We start from the raw sequence: 16,175 nt of genomic DNA, 5'->3' as shown, positions 1-16,175 counted from the left end.
AAAAGTCAGCAGGCACCATGGAGCCCTTCAGTCTGGGCTGGAGGCCAGTGTAGTCTTGAGGCATTCAGTGCTAAGCAGAGGAGTCTAGGGGTCACTCAAGTCCCAAATGCCATCTCACAAATGAGGTGAGGGCCAGGTCTGAGGTCTTCTGAGTCTGCAAAAAGGTAACAGGGACACCTCCCCTGCCACAGGAGGCTTTCCCCGGTCCCTGGAGCCGATGGCCAATATCTGCAGGGGCCCACAGGCTGGGTCACAAGATAGAGGATTTTCGTAGAGAAGAGCCAAGAGTGGACTTTAGATCACTGGTGGTGACACAAGGGTAAGAAGACATTTGTCACAAAGGAGAAAATACAAACCACCAGTGATCATGGAAAGATGCTCGGCCTTTCTGGCCATCAGAGGAATGTACCCTGAAACATTGAGGCAGGATTTTTCCTCATTTAGCTTGTCAAAAATAGTTAGCTAATATGAGCGGTTGGCAAGATGTGAGAAAATATGTGCTCTTGTTCCACTGCTGTGTGAAGTGGTAGAGCCACTTTGGAGGGCAACTTGCCAGCATCTAATAAAATGAAAAATGTGCATACCCTATGACTCAGCGATCCTAATGCCTAGTATTTACTCTAAAGCGAAACTCCCACATGCACAGGGAAATGTAAGTTATATATGTGACATTATTTGTAATAGTGAAACGTTGGGGAAAACCTTATTATTGAATTCATGAATAGAAGAATGGCTAATAAGCCTATTTTCAGCCATTCTCTATTTAACAAAATGAGCAGTTATATCTGTATAACATAAAATAATCTCCAAAGATATATTATGGGATTTAAAAAGCAAAAAGCAAATTCTAGGTGGATATACTAGTATACTATATATATATATATATATATAATTTATGGGGGGGGGGGAGAGGAGCCAAAATACAAATGTGCTGGGGCCCTTGGAGAATTCTGCCTGCCAGATTGAGATGCTAGGCCAACAGAAAAGATGGATTTTAAAAGCAATGTAAGAAAATCATGCAGCAGAGCCCTGGCCGGGTAGCTCAGTTGGTTAGAACATTGTCCAGGTATACTAAGGTTGCCAGTTTGATCACAGGTTAGGGCACATACAAGAATCAACCAATGAATGCATAAATAAGTGGAATAATAAATCTCTCTTGGTCAAATCAATATTAAAATTAAAGGGGGAAAAATACATGAAATTGCCATTTCTAAAAGATAATTTTTTTTCATCCTCACCCAAGGATATTTTTCCATTAATTTTTAGAGAGAATGGAAGAGAGAAGGAAAGACAGAGAGAAATATCGATATGAGAGAAACACATAGATTGGTTGCCTCCTGCACGTGCCCCAATCAGGGCCAGGTCAGGGAGGAGCCTGCAACCGAGGTACATGCCCTTGACCTGAATCGACCCAGGATCCTTCGGTGCATAGGCCGACACTCCATGCACTGAGTCAAACTGGCTAGGGCCAAAAGCTAATTTTTTAACAAGCAGAGAGAGCCAATGCATGATTTGTTCCCTAGGCTTTACTTCTTGCTTTGTGTTAGATCACTGCAGACTTGTGTAATATTTCCTTTGGAGAACATAAGCAATCTACCATGTCCCAAATAAGAAAGGGAAAGTTAAATGTCCTTGCTGTCGATCATCCTACCTAATAATAGACAAACATGGTAATTGACCGTACCTTCGCTACGCCTCCCATTGGCTAATCAGCATGATATGCAAATTAACTGCCAACAAAGATGGCGATTAATTTGCATACGTAGGCTCCAAGTGGTGGAGCGAAGCCTGACGGCCCAGGGCCGGTGGAGGAGCGAGGCCTGACGTTTCTGGAGCCAGCAGAGCAGCAAGGCCTCATGGCCCTGGGGCCGGCAGAGCAGCGAGGCCTGACGTTTCCAGGGCCAGCGGAGCAGCGAGGCCTGACGTTTCCAGGGCCAGTGGAGCAGCGAGGCCTGATGTTTCCGGGGCTGGCTCCGGCCAGAACTCGGCCAGAGTGAAGGCCTGGGCCCTGGGTGCTGGAGGCAAACTGGTGCCAGCAGACAGGGGAAAGGAAGGCCTATTGCGTGAATCTCTTCATGCAACAGGCCTCTAGTCTTAGGTATAAAAGAGGTGGGTAAGCCCAATGGGTGTGGTTCAGTGGTTGAGTGTCCACTTATGAACCAGGAGGTCATGGTTCAATTCCCAGTCAGGGCATATGCCCAGGTTGCAGGCTCCATCTCCAGTGTGGGGCGTGTAGGAGGCAGCCAATCAATGATTCTCTCTCATCATCGATGTTTCTATCTCTCTCTCTCCCTTCCTCTCTGAAATCAATAAAAAATAATATTTTTTTTTTTTTAAAAAAAGAGAGTTAAGGCTCAAATGACAGCCTTGGAGGCTAGAAGGGGAAATAAAGGCAAGTTACTCACAGAAGTCACAGTGCTTTAGACTCAGTGTAAGTTTGGAGAAATCAGAGTTGCCTCCCCCCTGCAGGGAATGTCACTGTATACAATCTTTACTAATTTGGGTAGGCAAAAGGAATCACTCAGGAAAAGAGCAAGTAGGAAATGCTAGGGCCCAGGAGTCCACTGTAAGAGAAAATATCCCGTACCCCTTGCAAAATCACGTTTCTGCATTATGAAGAATGCTCTGACTCTGAATAGTACAATAGACCTAGTGCCCATGCACAGCTTGCTCAGTTTAGCGAGCTGTTCTGTCTCTTTCATGCTCCTTTGGCTTATTTTCCAGTTGAATAGACTGTGTGTTCCTTCAACCCCATTTCTTGGAACTTGCAGCCTCAAACACCAAGAAAGGGAAGGCAGAAATGAGCATTTATTGAGTACCCAAACGAGGCAAGCCATTTTATTTACATAGTTACCCATAATTCTCCCAACATGCTGCATAGTACGTTACACTATCCCCAAGTGGACACAGACTCAGTTCAGAGAGGTTTTAGGACTCACCCGAGAAGGTCCGGGTAATAACTGGAGGAGATGCCTGTGGACCACCAATCTGGGTGATTCTGAAAGCAATACTCTGTCCACCTACCCCGGGATCCTTGTGTCTCAGTGGGTTTGGGACCCAGGACCCTCACTCTTTCTCCCCTTGCCCGGGCATCTTTGAGAATTTCCCTTTCCTGGTTTTGTCCTTCACTGGCTACATGACTGACAGAAAACCTGAGCAGTCAAACCATCCATGGGTCTATTTATATAATGTCTGGTTTCAGAAATTAGCTTTACCTTAAACCAGAATTACTTCTTTAAACCACATACCACATAAAATCAGGATACTCGACAAGCTCTAAATAAGAAAGAGTGCTTAGGAAGAAGGTCACAGAGCACCCTGTGAAATGGGACTTCTAACTTCTGCAACAAAGGTCATGAAATGCTACATAACATTCTTTTACATGAAGAATTAAACTCTCTGGAAGGACCTGGAGAGTATCATGCTAAGCGAAATAAGCCAATCAGAGAAAGACAAGTCTCACATGATCTCACTCATATGTGGATTCTAATGAACAAAATAAACTGATGAACAAAATAGATCCAAAGACATAGAAGCAAGAACAGAATGCGGAATCTCAGAGAGAAGGTGGGGGAGGGTGGGTGGGTGGGAAGTGATCAACCAAAGAACTGTATGCATATAAATGCATAACCCATGGACACAGACAATAGAGTAATGAAGGCTTAGAAGGGTCAATGGGGGACAAAAGAGGACATATGTAATACCTTCAACAATAAAGTTTTTTTAAAAAGAAAAAGAGAGAGAGGAAGCAACTAAGATGGCGGCATAGGTAAACACCGGGAAATTGTCGCCTCACACAACAATTGAAAATTACCGCAAAGGACTGAGCAAACATCATCCAGAACAACAGGAAGGCTGGCTGAGTGTAAATTCTACAACTAGAAGGAAAGAAAAGCACGCTGAGAGCCAGAGGCGCTGCGGAGGTGAAGTGCAGAGGTACGGCGGCGCGCGCGCGAGGAAAGGGGGTAGCACCTGAGGACGCGGCTGTCTTTTTGAATCACAAGCTCCTGACTGCTCTGAACTCCAGTTCCGGGAAGTCTCTGGGGACCCAGGGCTCATACGGGGAGAGGCTGGTCTGTCCGGCAGCGGGCGAACTTGAGGGCGGCTTTCCCTCAGAGGTGCTTGCAGCCGTTACCGGGACACTGAGACGCGCGACTCCGGGCGGAGAATCGGCCATAGCTGCTTTCTCCGCCCTTTGACTCCCTGAGACCCCGCCCCACCCAGGCTGCGGCAGAGGCTTTTGCATGTGAATGTACCTAACTGCAGCCGAACCAGGCAGACCCTGAACTTCCAAGAGAAGTTTTGTCCTTCACTGGCCCCGCCGCGGCTTGCATTGCTTCACAGCTGAGCCTCTTCGTGGCTCCTGCTGTGTGGCCTCAGGCAGAGGCTGAATTAGCACCTCCTTAGATCCAGGAGCCACTGTACCCAGTGGTCAGAGGGGGTCCATCCAGACTGCAACTCCTCAGATCCATAAGGGACACACTCAGGGAGCAGACTCAGTGAGCACCAAAGCCCCACTGAAGCAAGTCTTGCCCCAGAAGGGTGTCTTCAGCACAGAAGTTCTCCCACTTTAGACACAGCTGATTCTCACAGCCAATTGGCCTGGAGGTCAATTCCTCCCAGTGATTCTACAACAACCAAGGCACCAAGAGTGCACCAAGAGTGTCCACCCCAGGTAACTGGTGAGGCTGAGCTACTGGGCCCTACAGGACACCTGGCGCACAGGGCCACTCTATCAACACAGGGAAGCTGCCAAAATGCGGAGACAAAGAAACAGGTCACAAATGGCAGAAATGGAGGAAAGCAAACGATTGGATATAGAGTTCAAGGCCACGTTTATAAGGTTTTTCAAGAATTTTATGGAAACCGCCGATAAATTTAATGAATCCCTCAATAAGTATAGTGAGACCATGGAGGACATGAAAAAGGACCAACTAGAAATTAAGCATACACTGACTGAAATAAAGAATAATTTACAGAGATCCAGCAGCAGACAAGAGGACCCCAAGAATCAAGTCAAAGATTTGAAATACAAAGAAACAAAAAATACCCAACCGAAAAAGAAAAAAGAAAAGAGATTCCAAAAATATGAAGATAGTGTAAGGAACCTCTGGGACAACTTCAAGCGTACCAACATCAGAATTATAGGGGTACCAGAAGGAGAGAGAGGGCAAGATATTGAAAACCTTTTTGAAGAAATAATGACAGAAAACTTCCCCTACCTGGTGAAAGAAATGGACTTACAAGTCCAGGAAGCGCAGAGAACCCCAAACAAAAGGAATCCAAGGAGGACCACACCAAGACACATCATAATTAAAATGCCAAGAGCAAAAGATAAAGAGAGAATCTTAAAAGCAGCAAGAGAAAGACAGTCAGTTACCTACAAGGGAGTACCCATACGACTGTCAGCTGATTTCTCAACAGAAACCATGCAGGCCAGAAGAGAGTGGCAAGAAATATTCAAAGTGATGAATAGCAAGAACCTACAACCAAGATTACTTTATCCAGCAAAGCTATCATTCAGAATTGAAGGTCAGATAAAGAGCTTCACAGATAAGAAAAAGCTAAAGGAGTTCATCACCACCAAACCAGCATTATATGAAATGCTGAAAGGTATTCTTTAAGAAGAGGAAGAAGAAAAAGGAACTCTTACCATTTGCCACAGCATGGATGGAACTGGAGAGCGGATAAATACCACATGATCTCACTCATTTGTGGAATATAATGAACAACATAAGCTGATGAACAAGGACTGATCCAGAGACGGAGAGGCATTGATTGGACTGTCGGGACTTGGAGGGAAGGTAGGGGAGGGTGGGGGTAAGGGGGAAAGATCAACCAAAGGACTTATATGCAAGCATATAGGCCTAACCAATGGACATGGACAACGGGGGGGTGAGGGCATGAGCGGGGGTGGGGGGGTGGGGGGTAGAGGGTAACGTGGGGACAAGGACACATATGTAATAGCTTAATCAATAAAAAATATATTTAAAAAAAAAGAAAAAGAAAAAGAGAGAGGAGCTCTCAACAAAGAAAGGGGAATCCTAGGTGCCAGAGAAGCATGCAGAACTGGACATTACTGGGGTAAGTGCATAAACAGCCACTGAGGGCCTCTAGTCACCTAGGGGCTGAGGTTTTAACCCCACATCGGTCCAAAGAGGAAAACCTTGGGCCCCATCAGCCAGGAAATTAGAAAGGACATCCTCCCACATAAGCTGGAAACATGTAAGGGAAATTTATAAATAAATAAATAAATAAATAAATAAATAGCATTTTAATGCCCTGGCCAGGCAGCTCAGTTGATTAGAGCATTGTCCCAATATGCCAAGGTTGCGGGTTTGATCCCCAGTCAAGGCACATACAAGAATCAACCAATGAATAAATGCATAAATGGGTGGAACAACAAATCAATGTTCTCTCTCTCTCTCCCCGCCCCTACACCCCTCCTTTCCACTCTCTCTAAAAATATTAATGGAAAAAAATATCCTTGGGTGAGGATTAACAAAGAAACCAAAAAAAAAAAAAAAAAAAAAGAGTATTTGCCCTGGCCGGTGTGGCTCAATTGGTTGAGCATTGTCCCATGCAACCAGAGGTCTTCGGTTTGATTCCTGGTCAATGGTACATGCCTGGGTTGCAGACTCAATCCCCAGAAGGGAGCATGCAGTATATAGTTGATCCATGTTTCTTTTTCTCTCTCCCTCTCCCTTCCTCTCTCTCTCAGATGAATAAAAACATATATTTTAAAAGAATACTTAAAATAATAATAATATAATGGGAAAAAAGAAAAATGGACAATAATAAAAACACAATATAGCAAAACTTATGAGATGTAACTAAAGTAGTTCTTAGAGGGAAGTTTATGGCCTTAAATGCATATATTCAAAAGAAAAAATTTAATTAATGAACCAAGCATCCAATTCAAGAAGTTAGAAAAATAATGCAGAATAAACCTAAGGACAGTAAAAGAAAGAAAATAATTTAAAAATTAGATCAAGCCCTTACCGGTTTGGCTCAGCAGATAGAGCATCGGCCTGCGAACTCAAGGGTCCCAGGTTTGATTCTGGTCAAGGGCATGTACCTTGGTTGTGGGCACATTCCCAGTGGGGAGTGTGCAGGAGGCAGCTGATCGATGTTTCTCTCTCATCGATGTTTCTAACTCTCTATTCCTCTCCCTTCCTCTCTGTAAAAATCAATAAAATATATTTTTTTAAAAATTAGATCAAAGTGTAAAATAAAACAGAGAAGGAAATAATAAGGAAACACAAAATCAAAAGGTGGTTCTTTGAAGCAATTAATAAATTAGACATATTTCTGGCAAAATGTATCAAGAAAAAATGAGAAAATTATAAATAAATAATATTGGGAGTGAAAAGGGGGAAATAACTGCAGATCTTATGATGACTTTAAACATTTATGCCCATTAATATGAAACAAATTCAATAGACAGTTTTCTGGTAAAATATAACCTACTGAAACTGACTCTAGAATAATCAGCAGTGAAAAAATCTACACTCAAAATACACACACACACACACACACACACACACACACACACACACTCCAGGCCTTGAAGGAACAGATCATCCCTAATTTGTAAAATCTGTATATGAGAAAATTTATCATTGATCAAAGAATAGAAGTGGTCAAAGGAAGAATAGGGTGATATCTAGAAACCAAAGGAAGAAACAATTTTCCAGAGGTGAGAGCTGTCAGATCTGCACATCTCTCAGTTAAACTTTGCTTCCTGGTTGAAGCACTGAACCCCCCTATTAATGGTCAGGCACCTATATTGCACCCTGACTCTCCCCTTCATGGTGCTGAATAATGACCATTACTAATAACTTTACATTTGTCTTGTGAGGTTATTTTATCAGTGTCTGACTCTCTCACTGTTGTCTCAACTCCACGAGGGCAGAAATCATGTGTTTATTTTTTTTCACCTTTGTGTCCTATTACTTAATTGGTACCTGGAATGAATGGATTTGCAACAAATACTTGTCAAGTGAATGAGAAGTAGAATTTAGGAGGTCAATGTGGCCTGGGATCCCTAAAATTTCAATTTTATAATTGTGGATAGAACCGTCAAGGAACAAGGCTAAGACTGGACCATCTAATATATAGTGAGTGCCTTACATGCTAGGAGATACTAGGAGCTGTGGCTGAAAGTGATCAGAGATGGAAAGAAATGCCCACAGCAGAGTCCCCCTGAGACCCAGACTGGGGAGCCCCAGGAATGCAAATTACAGAATGGGGACATGAGTAACCAGACCCTTGTTAATCAGTCCACCCAACTTTCCTGCCCAGCTGTTCTCTAAAGGCTCTCTGGGAAGGAGGATCTAAAGCAGTGGGGGAGAGGCTGGGGTCATCAAAGAAAACGGGAATGGAGAAATAAGAAATGGAGTGAGAGACAAAGAAGGCTAGAAAAACTAAAGGGTTTGGTTGATAAGGATCACAAACAGTGATTTCTGACATCTATGTAATATAACAAAATTTCCTTCTAAGGAAACATCTTGAAGAGAGTTTAATTCCATGGAGTACTTTGATTCTGGTTATTGATTTATAAAGAGCCAAGATTGATTTTGGGATTAGGGGCTGAAGAGAGATGAGATATGATGCCTGACATATTTCTGAAAGTTAATCTGGGACCAGAAAAAAGGAAGGAGGAGAGGAGAGAGGTGTCAGCAAGATGGCCAGTGCCTTTACTGCTTTGTAGGGTAACTAGAACACTGATCAATCTCAGGGGTGGAAAGGACCATTAAGAACAAAAATATGCAAGCAGAGAATCAAATCAGAAATTGGGAAGATAAGGAAGCAGAAAACACCCAAGCAGAGAGAGAGAGAGAGAGAGAGAGAGAGAAAAGAATTTTTAAAAATGAGGGTAGTATAAGAACCTCTGGGTCAACTTAAAGTGTACCAACATTCGCATCATGGGGGTGCCAGAAGGAGAAGAGAGAAAGCAATAAATTAAAAACCTATTTGAAAAAATAATGACAGAAAATTTCCCTAACTTACTGAAGAAAATAGACATCCAGGTCAAGGAAGCGCATAGACTCCCCAACAAGATAAACCCGAAGAGAACCACACTAAGGCACATCATAATTAAAATGCCAAAAGTTAAAGACAAAGAGAGAATCTTAAAAGCAGCAAGAGAAAAGCAGTTAGTTACCCGCTAGGGAGCTCCCATAAGACTGTCGGCTGATTTCTCAACAGAAACTTTGCAGACCAGAAGGGACTGGCAAGACATATTCAAAGTGATGAAAAGCAAGGAACCAAGATTACTCTAGCCAGCAAAGCTATTATTTGGAATTGAAGGGCAGATTAAGAGCTTCCCGGACAAGAAAAAGCTAAAGGAATCCATCACCATGAAATATTAAGGGTGAGGAGGAGGAGGAGGAGGAAGGGGAGGAGGAGGAGGAGGAGGAGGAGGAGGAGGAGGAGGAGGAGGAGGAGGAGAAATATGAACAAAATGGCAATAAAAACATCTCTATTAACAATTGAATCTAAAAAATAAAATAAACAAGCAGAACAGAAACAGACTCATAGATACAGAAAACATTTTGTGGTTGCCAGATGGGAAAGGGTTGGGGGGTTGGATGAAAAAGGTGAAGGGATTAAGAAGTACAATTGATTGTTACAGAATAGTCATGGGGTTGTAAAGTACAGCATAGAGAATATAGTCAATAGTATTCTGATAACTATGTATGGTGCCAGACGGGTGCGAAGTTTATTGGGATGATCATATATAAGTTATGTAATGTCTAATCACTGGGGTATACACCTGAAACTAATATAATAATGTATGTCAACTGTAATTTTAAAAAATCTAAAAAAAAAAAGAACAGGAATATGCCAAATACTATTTTAAGTGGTATCCTTATGATATATAAAACTTCTGTAAAAATGTTGCACACCTAACAACCTTCTGTTTACAGCTGGTTTATAGGAAAATTCAAGAAAGGACTGTATCCCAAATTTAGGACCTGTGGTAGGGCAAAGGTTAAGGAAACAGCCGGACTGAGGGTTTGGTCAGGACCCCTCAAAAGTAATGAAAGTCATCAAAAGAGAGGCTTCGGTGGGTCTGTCTCTGAAGATGTAAGAAAAGGAGGGAGTTGTTGAAAAACACCACATATCTGTGCCAGACAACTGTGGGGAGCTGAACCCCAAAGAAAAAGAGGTGATGGAAGATTTTGAGGGAAAGATCAGCAGGTTGCACTTTCAGAGCCTGTAGACTGTCCAGGAAGCCAGCCTAGGACAGGCTAATGCTCACCAAAAGTTGATGCAACTTTTGCATCACAGAAGGCAGGAGAATAGTAAGATCTAGAAACGTGGCTCTCCTTCTCCCAACCAGGGGTCCTCCAGGAGAGCCAGGCAGACCCTTCTCTTGCCCTCTCCCCCACAGAGAAGTGATGAGTAGAAGAGGGGGCATGGGCTTTGGCACAGAAAACACAGACTCATGTGAGTGAGCAGCTCAGGGTCTCTAGTCAAGGTTGTTAGTCTTCTGTGTCCTCCAAGTCCCCCTGCGGCAAGTTTCTCCTTAAAAGCCCCCAACTCATCATTCCTCTGGGGTCACGTCCATCCCCACAGGATCCCACCTCTCCATGGCCTCCTTGATGTTGAAAATTAACAGTAGAGAAATTGACCATCACCTGAGAATGGGGCAGGACTGTTAGCGACCGCAAAATCCTCAGATCCCAAAGTTAACATTCTGAGATGGGAATTCAGGCACCCTGCCCAACAGTGAAAATGAAGGTTTTTGCATAAGTAGCTATTCAAATCACACCCATATATGGCTCCCCAGTAGACAGGACCACCTGAAGACTTGAGGGGGTCGGGGAAGGGCAAGGGGATGGAAAAAATGAAGAGAAAGGAAATGAAAGAGTAAGACAGAGAACCAATATAGCAAGTGAAATCACAGGGGTGTGACATTTTACAAGACCTGTGAAAACAACTGCAAAGCCCCTGAGTGAAAAATAGCCTAGACTCGAGGCCCTAGAGAAATGAGGCACCCACGCCTCATTCCTCAGGGAAAAAGGAGGGGACAGCCGTCTGACCCATAAGTTCCTAGAACTCAGAGGGGAAAGTCCAGCTATGTCCAATATTCCCCAAACCATAGAAGTAGGGACGAGATGACTCACAGGCATGGACCTTTAACCTCAGTGCCCAAGGCTTATGGGGGAGAGGCCCTGGGGGCTCCAGGACTTCAGCAACTGACACAGTCAGAGGTGGCAAGGGGAAGATGAAGGTGCTAGTGGGGTGAGGAGGGAAGGACAGATGGGCAGTGGGTGATACCTGTATCACAGACTGGCAGGAACACTAAATGAGGTCATGTGTGATCTAGCGCAGAGCGTGACAGAGGTTTACGTCCCTTGGATGCCATTTTAACGCTTCCATCACAAACTCTTTTGGCCATAAAACCAAGGCTAGTCATGGCCATTATTCACCCCACTTAGCATGAATAGTCAACCGTCCTGCTGCAGAAATACTGCACTGGACTGCGATTGCTACCCCTGCCCGTGAAGGTGTCTTGTGGTGCTAGTTCCTTCCCCAAACCTGAAAACTTCTCAGTTCTAAAATTCACCTGACCCTGTTTCAGATCCTCAGTTCCTGTTCCCCTTCCTTCTCTGCATTGCTTATCTCTGTGAAAAAAATTAATTTATCCTCTGCGGAGAGGGCAGAAGGGACGTGCCAATTAGCTTGTACCTGTGAACAGGGCCGTAATGTGGGCACCTTTGAGTACAAGTGTGTGAATGAGAGGCGGGTGACTGCATGCTCAACGCTGTATAAAAGAGGCGGGCGTACATGGGTTACATTCTTCACGGGCACCAAGCAGAGACGGAAACGGAGAAGCTGCATGTTGGGGGGGAGGAGGGGGGTGACTTTGAAGAGCAGCAGGTCTTCTGACAGAGTTTGCCCTTTAACGACTCTCCCCAGCACCCAGCACGAAAAAAGGGTGGAGGAGTAAGAGGTTGCTGCTGAAAAGACAAACAAACAACAACAACAAAAAACAGTCACAGTAGAGCTTCAACTGCCATCAAAAGGTAGCTTGCCACCTGAAGCAGGACTACACGGAGACCCGCAGCTGCTGCCCAGGAGGTGCAAAGAGGAGGAAACGGCGCCCAGTGTAGAGGCCAGCAGTTAGCTTCCCGGGCAGGAGCCATGGCCTGGCCACCTTCCTGCTGGCTGTGGGTTCTGGGGGCTCTGGCAGGGCTCTCAGCTACCCCAGCCCCCAATAGCTGCCCAGAGAAGCACTACCGGGCTCAGAAGAAACTGTGCTGCCAGATGTGTGAGCCAGGTAAGAGAGGACGCCTTGCCAGGGGCAGGCTGATATGGGAGAGGACTGGGATTGGGGGGAAGAGCAGCAGAACGGGAGTCTGCGCTCCAGCAGGGGGAGGAATCCTGCAGTGCCCGAGGCACCACCTTGCAGAGGGCAGAGAAGCAGCCTTGACCCTGGACCTCTGCTCACAGGAACGTTCCTCAAGAAGCACTGCGACCAGCAGAGAGCGGCTGCTCAGTGTGAACCGTGTATACCGGGGGTCTCCTTCTCACCAGACCACAACGCCCGGCCCCACTGCGAGAGCTGCCGGCACTGTCACTCCGGTGAGATGGGCAAGCATCCGGGGAGCAAGGTGGCAGAGCTGGGTGTGGAGGAGCAAAGAGGGGGTAGAGTTCAAGGCTAGGGCAAGGGAGCCAATGCTGGGGAAATGGGGCACCGGGGAGCAGGGATGCTGATATGAAGAGAACTCGAGTGTTTAGGGAAAGAGTAGGCAAAATCCAAGGGACCGCTGAGAACGGGTCCATGGTTGGCATCAAGACACTAAAAAAGAGGAAGTGGCTCTAGAACCCCTGATTTCAGCCACACACACAAATGAAATTTCGTACTTTCTTTTATTTTTTTAAAGTAGGAAGTGTAATATCTGTGGCTGTGTTCGGAATCCTTTTATTATTCCTCCACAGTAGCTGGGATTTCAGGAATGAGGAGGTGCCAGTGCACAAGGAGTGGCAGGTTTTAACGGGGACCCTTTGAACAGGTGCCCTGCGGCACGACACTTGTGAGGACGGACGACTTAGCTGAGCTATTCCACTACTTGCCTTTAAAATGTGTTTGGTCTCACTGGGCTTTTAACACTGTGTTCTTTAAAAAATTAACTAAATAAAAAAGGTTTTGCCATTGCAAATCAAACAGCAACAGCTTGCATACACAAGAAGCGTTCCCCAGTCCACGTAACTTAAAAATGTGACCATTAACAGCCGTTTTTCTCTTCTTGACAGCAACCCCAGCAGGGTTGGACTTTTAAAATTCAAAACCTGCCCCAGTCCCTCTGCAGGCCCCACCAGAAAGCCTTCTCCCAGCACTGAGCCAGCCTGTGTTCCCTTCGCTATGTTCCAGCCCAGCCCAATCCATGATCTTTCTCTCTATGAGACACAGCCCATACGTTCCTCAAAGCACTCAGGCAGCACCTGGCTGCTGGACAGAGCAGGGGAGTGGAGGGGCCTGGCCTGGGAGGGAGGAGGCTGAATGAGTTTGGTCCTCTTCAACCTCAGTATTCCCATTTGTAAGATGGAGAAGTACCAGATAGCCTAGAATTTTGTGCACATGTTACACATGGTGGGAAAAAAAACCTCCAGATTTCTGGATACTCATCACTGAAAACAATGGCATTTCATCCATTTTTACCCAATCCCAGCCCCTTCTTTTTTTTTATATATACATTTTTATTGATTTCAGAGAGGAAAGGAGAGAGAGAGAGAAACATCAATGATGAGACTCATTGATTGGCTGCCTCCTGCACATCCACAACCCGGGTATGTGCCCTCACAAGGAATTGAACTGTGATCTCCTGGTCCATAGGTGGATGCTCAACCGCTGAGCCAGGCCAGCAGGCCCAGCCCCTTCTTTAGCCCTTCCCTTCTTTTAGACAAACAGCTGCATGATCACCCCCTACTGGTCATCTTCTGTTTAACCTGCTGCTGGTTATACTTGTGAGACCAACTGATACCAAACTTCTCTATTCTATAATCCAATTGTAAAAATCTCAGACTGTTTCTACTCTTCATAGTGTCTCTTTCTGAACCATGAATTTTCTAAAAGGTCCAAGTTTCTTTTTCTTAATAACAATAATACTAATGGCAAAGGGACTGGGTGGTGTTGAGAGAGAGGCCAGCCTCTGTGTGGGTGGGGTGGGCCTGGGGGAGAGGATTAAGCAAGGGGGGCTTGCAGGTCGTGAGGCCTGAGTGTCTTCTATTCCTCCCGCCGCCTCTGTCTCCAGGTCATCTCATTCGAAACTGCACCCCCACCGCCAATGCCGTGTGTACCTGCCCCACAGGCTGGGAGTGCAAGGACAAGGAGTGTACCGAGTGTGATCCTGCTAGAACCCCCACGCTGACCCCTCATCTATCATCGGCCCCCGGCCCACAACCCACCCACTTACCTTACACCAAAAGTAAGTTCCAGGGAACTCTTTGTCCAGTTTGGGGTAAGGGTCACTCTCAAGTAGCACCCCGTCTGAGCTCACCCCCCACATGAATTGCCTGGTTGGCTTGTCTCTGCTTTTCCATCTCATCCAACTCTTCCCAGGCCTCTAGGCCTTCAGCCTGGTCTTTCCCTGCAGGCTCCCTGCTGTTGCTCACCCTATGTCTGTTTTTCCAGAGTTGCTGGAGGCCAGGACAGCCAGGCACATGCAAACTCTGGCTGACCTCAGGCTGCCTGCCCCAGCTCTCTCGACTCAACGGCCAGGTGAGTTTTCTCCACATTCTCCACTCCAAGAGAATATATATGGGAGAGTCCAAGAGAGAAGCCAGCTCCTAGGAGTGGGGAGAAGAGGAGGAGGAGCAGAGTCTAGGGATGGAGAGAGGACTTGGTCCAATGATGGGGGGAGGAGAGGAAGGCCGGAGGAGAGAGGCAAAGATGAGGGGAGGGCTGGGGTGAGAGGCATCTAGGGCTGGGCCCTTCTCCCAAACCCTTGTGTGGCCCCTGCCTATCACAGCCCAGAGGTTCCTATGCAACTCAGAGTGCATCAGAATCTTCGTGATCCTGTCTGGAATGTTCCTTGTTTTCACCATGGGCGGAGCCCTGTTCCTCCATCAACGAAGAAAAAATGGACTAAGTAAGAGACAAAATACAAGTCTCCAGTCCTGCTTCTGACCCCACCTCACCTCACCTCCGCAGCCCTGCCACCCATGCCTGGGACGTGCTGGAAGCCTCCCTCGCTCCATCTGTATCCACCCTGGCTCCTGCCTTGTCTTCCTCTCCTCTTAGCTGAGGTCCTCCTGACAGCCCTCCCCAAGCTTTCCTGCTTTGCTTATCTCCTCTTCCTTCGCCTCCTCCCCTGACCACTGGCCAAGAGTCATCTGCTTCTGCTTCTGCAGACAAAGGAGAAAGTCACGCGGCGCCTGCTGAGCCTTGTCCCTACAGCTGTCCCAGGGAGGAGGAAGGCGAAGCCATCCCTGTCCAGGAGGATTACCGAAAGCCTGAGCCTGCTTCCTACCTCTGAGCCGGCACTCCCCAGAGGGGGTCATCACTGCAGAAAAGGCCTGGCCTCCACCTCGGCCCACTGCCCAGCCAGAGGCAATGAGACCCAGCAACCGCAAATTCAGTACCATACCCTGGCAGGGCCCTTTCCTGTGTGCAGACTTGAGAAAGTACCCTTTGAGACTGGCGTGACAAGGACAGCGGGAGGTGGGGGGTGGGAAGCGGGATGTGTGCTGGCCCAGCCAGCTTCACCTCCGTGCTGGATGAGAGCTGGGGTTCCAGCTGTAAAATACACTGAAGCCCAGGAAAGCCCCACGTGCTGTATTTACAAACTCAGCAGAATAAAGTGACAGACTGCCACATGCCGCCTCTCTGACATTCCACTCACAACGCAGGCCACTCCCAGCCCCATCTCCATCAGGGATCGGAGGGAGGAGCCTTCCCCCCTGCGGTCTGCTGTTGGGGCCTGCCCAGCAGGGGAGGGAGGAGGTGTGGCACCAACAGAAAATGAGAAAAGGTTCCCAGACTCAGGGGGTTCCTGCTTCTAGCTTCGGTCTCTCCCTTCCTCCTCCCACCTCCCTTTCCCTACAGCTCCACTTTCTTGGGGAGGGTGGGGAGCAGAAGGGTGCACGCAGTGAAGTCAGGTCTTGAAATCGCCAGGGGATGACGGGGGTGGGCAGTGGGGCTGGAGAGGAGAACAGTGAAC

General features: G+C 46.6%; 2 protein-coding genes across 2 annotated transcripts in view; one reads left to right on the top strand and one right to left on the bottom strand.

The window, feature by feature from the left end:
* VAMP1 (vesicle associated membrane protein 1) overlaps nucleotides 1–16,175 on the bottom strand; it is a 58,406-nt gene that overhangs the window by 24,280 nt on the left and 17,951 nt on the right. The window lies entirely within an intron of this gene.
* Nucleotides 11,889–15,848, top strand: CD27 (CD27 molecule). The gene is made up of 6 exons (XM_036296465.1): nucleotides 11,889–12,292; nucleotides 12,466–12,597; nucleotides 14,268–14,441; nucleotides 14,648–14,734; nucleotides 14,985–15,104; nucleotides 15,367–15,848. The coding sequence occupies exons 1-6, from the start codon at nucleotides 12,157–12,159 to the stop codon at nucleotides 15,489–15,491; spliced, it is 774 nt and encodes a 257-aa protein (XP_036152358.1). The 5' UTR covers nucleotides 11,889–12,156; the 3' UTR covers nucleotides 15,492–15,848.

Source organism: Myotis myotis, unplaced genomic scaffold, assembly GCF_014108235.1.
Source record: "Myotis myotis isolate mMyoMyo1 unplaced genomic scaffold, mMyoMyo1.p scaffold_m19_p_3, whole genome shotgun sequence".
Classification (NCBI taxonomy): Eukaryota; Metazoa; Chordata; class Mammalia; order Chiroptera; family Vespertilionidae; genus Myotis; species Myotis myotis.
The sequence above is the reverse complement of the archived record's forward strand: the minus strand, read 5'-3'. Positions and strand labels throughout refer to the sequence as shown.

What these genes read in the sequence shown, in the direction of transcription:
- CD27 (XM_036296465.1), top strand. Translation starts at nt 12,157, where the DNA reads ATGGCCTGGCCACCTTCCTGCTGGCTGTGGGTTCTGGGGGCTCTGGCA. An exon ending in CTGCCAGATGTGTGAGCCAG is followed by an intron (nt 12,293 to 12,465) that starts GTAAGAGAGGAC and finishes CTCTGCTCACAG; the next exon opens with GAACGTTCCTCAAGAAGCAC. An exon ending in CTGCCGGCACTGTCACTCCG is followed by an intron (nt 12,598 to 14,267) that starts GTGAGATGGGCA and finishes CTCTGTCTCCAG; the next exon opens with GTCATCTCATTCGAAACTGC.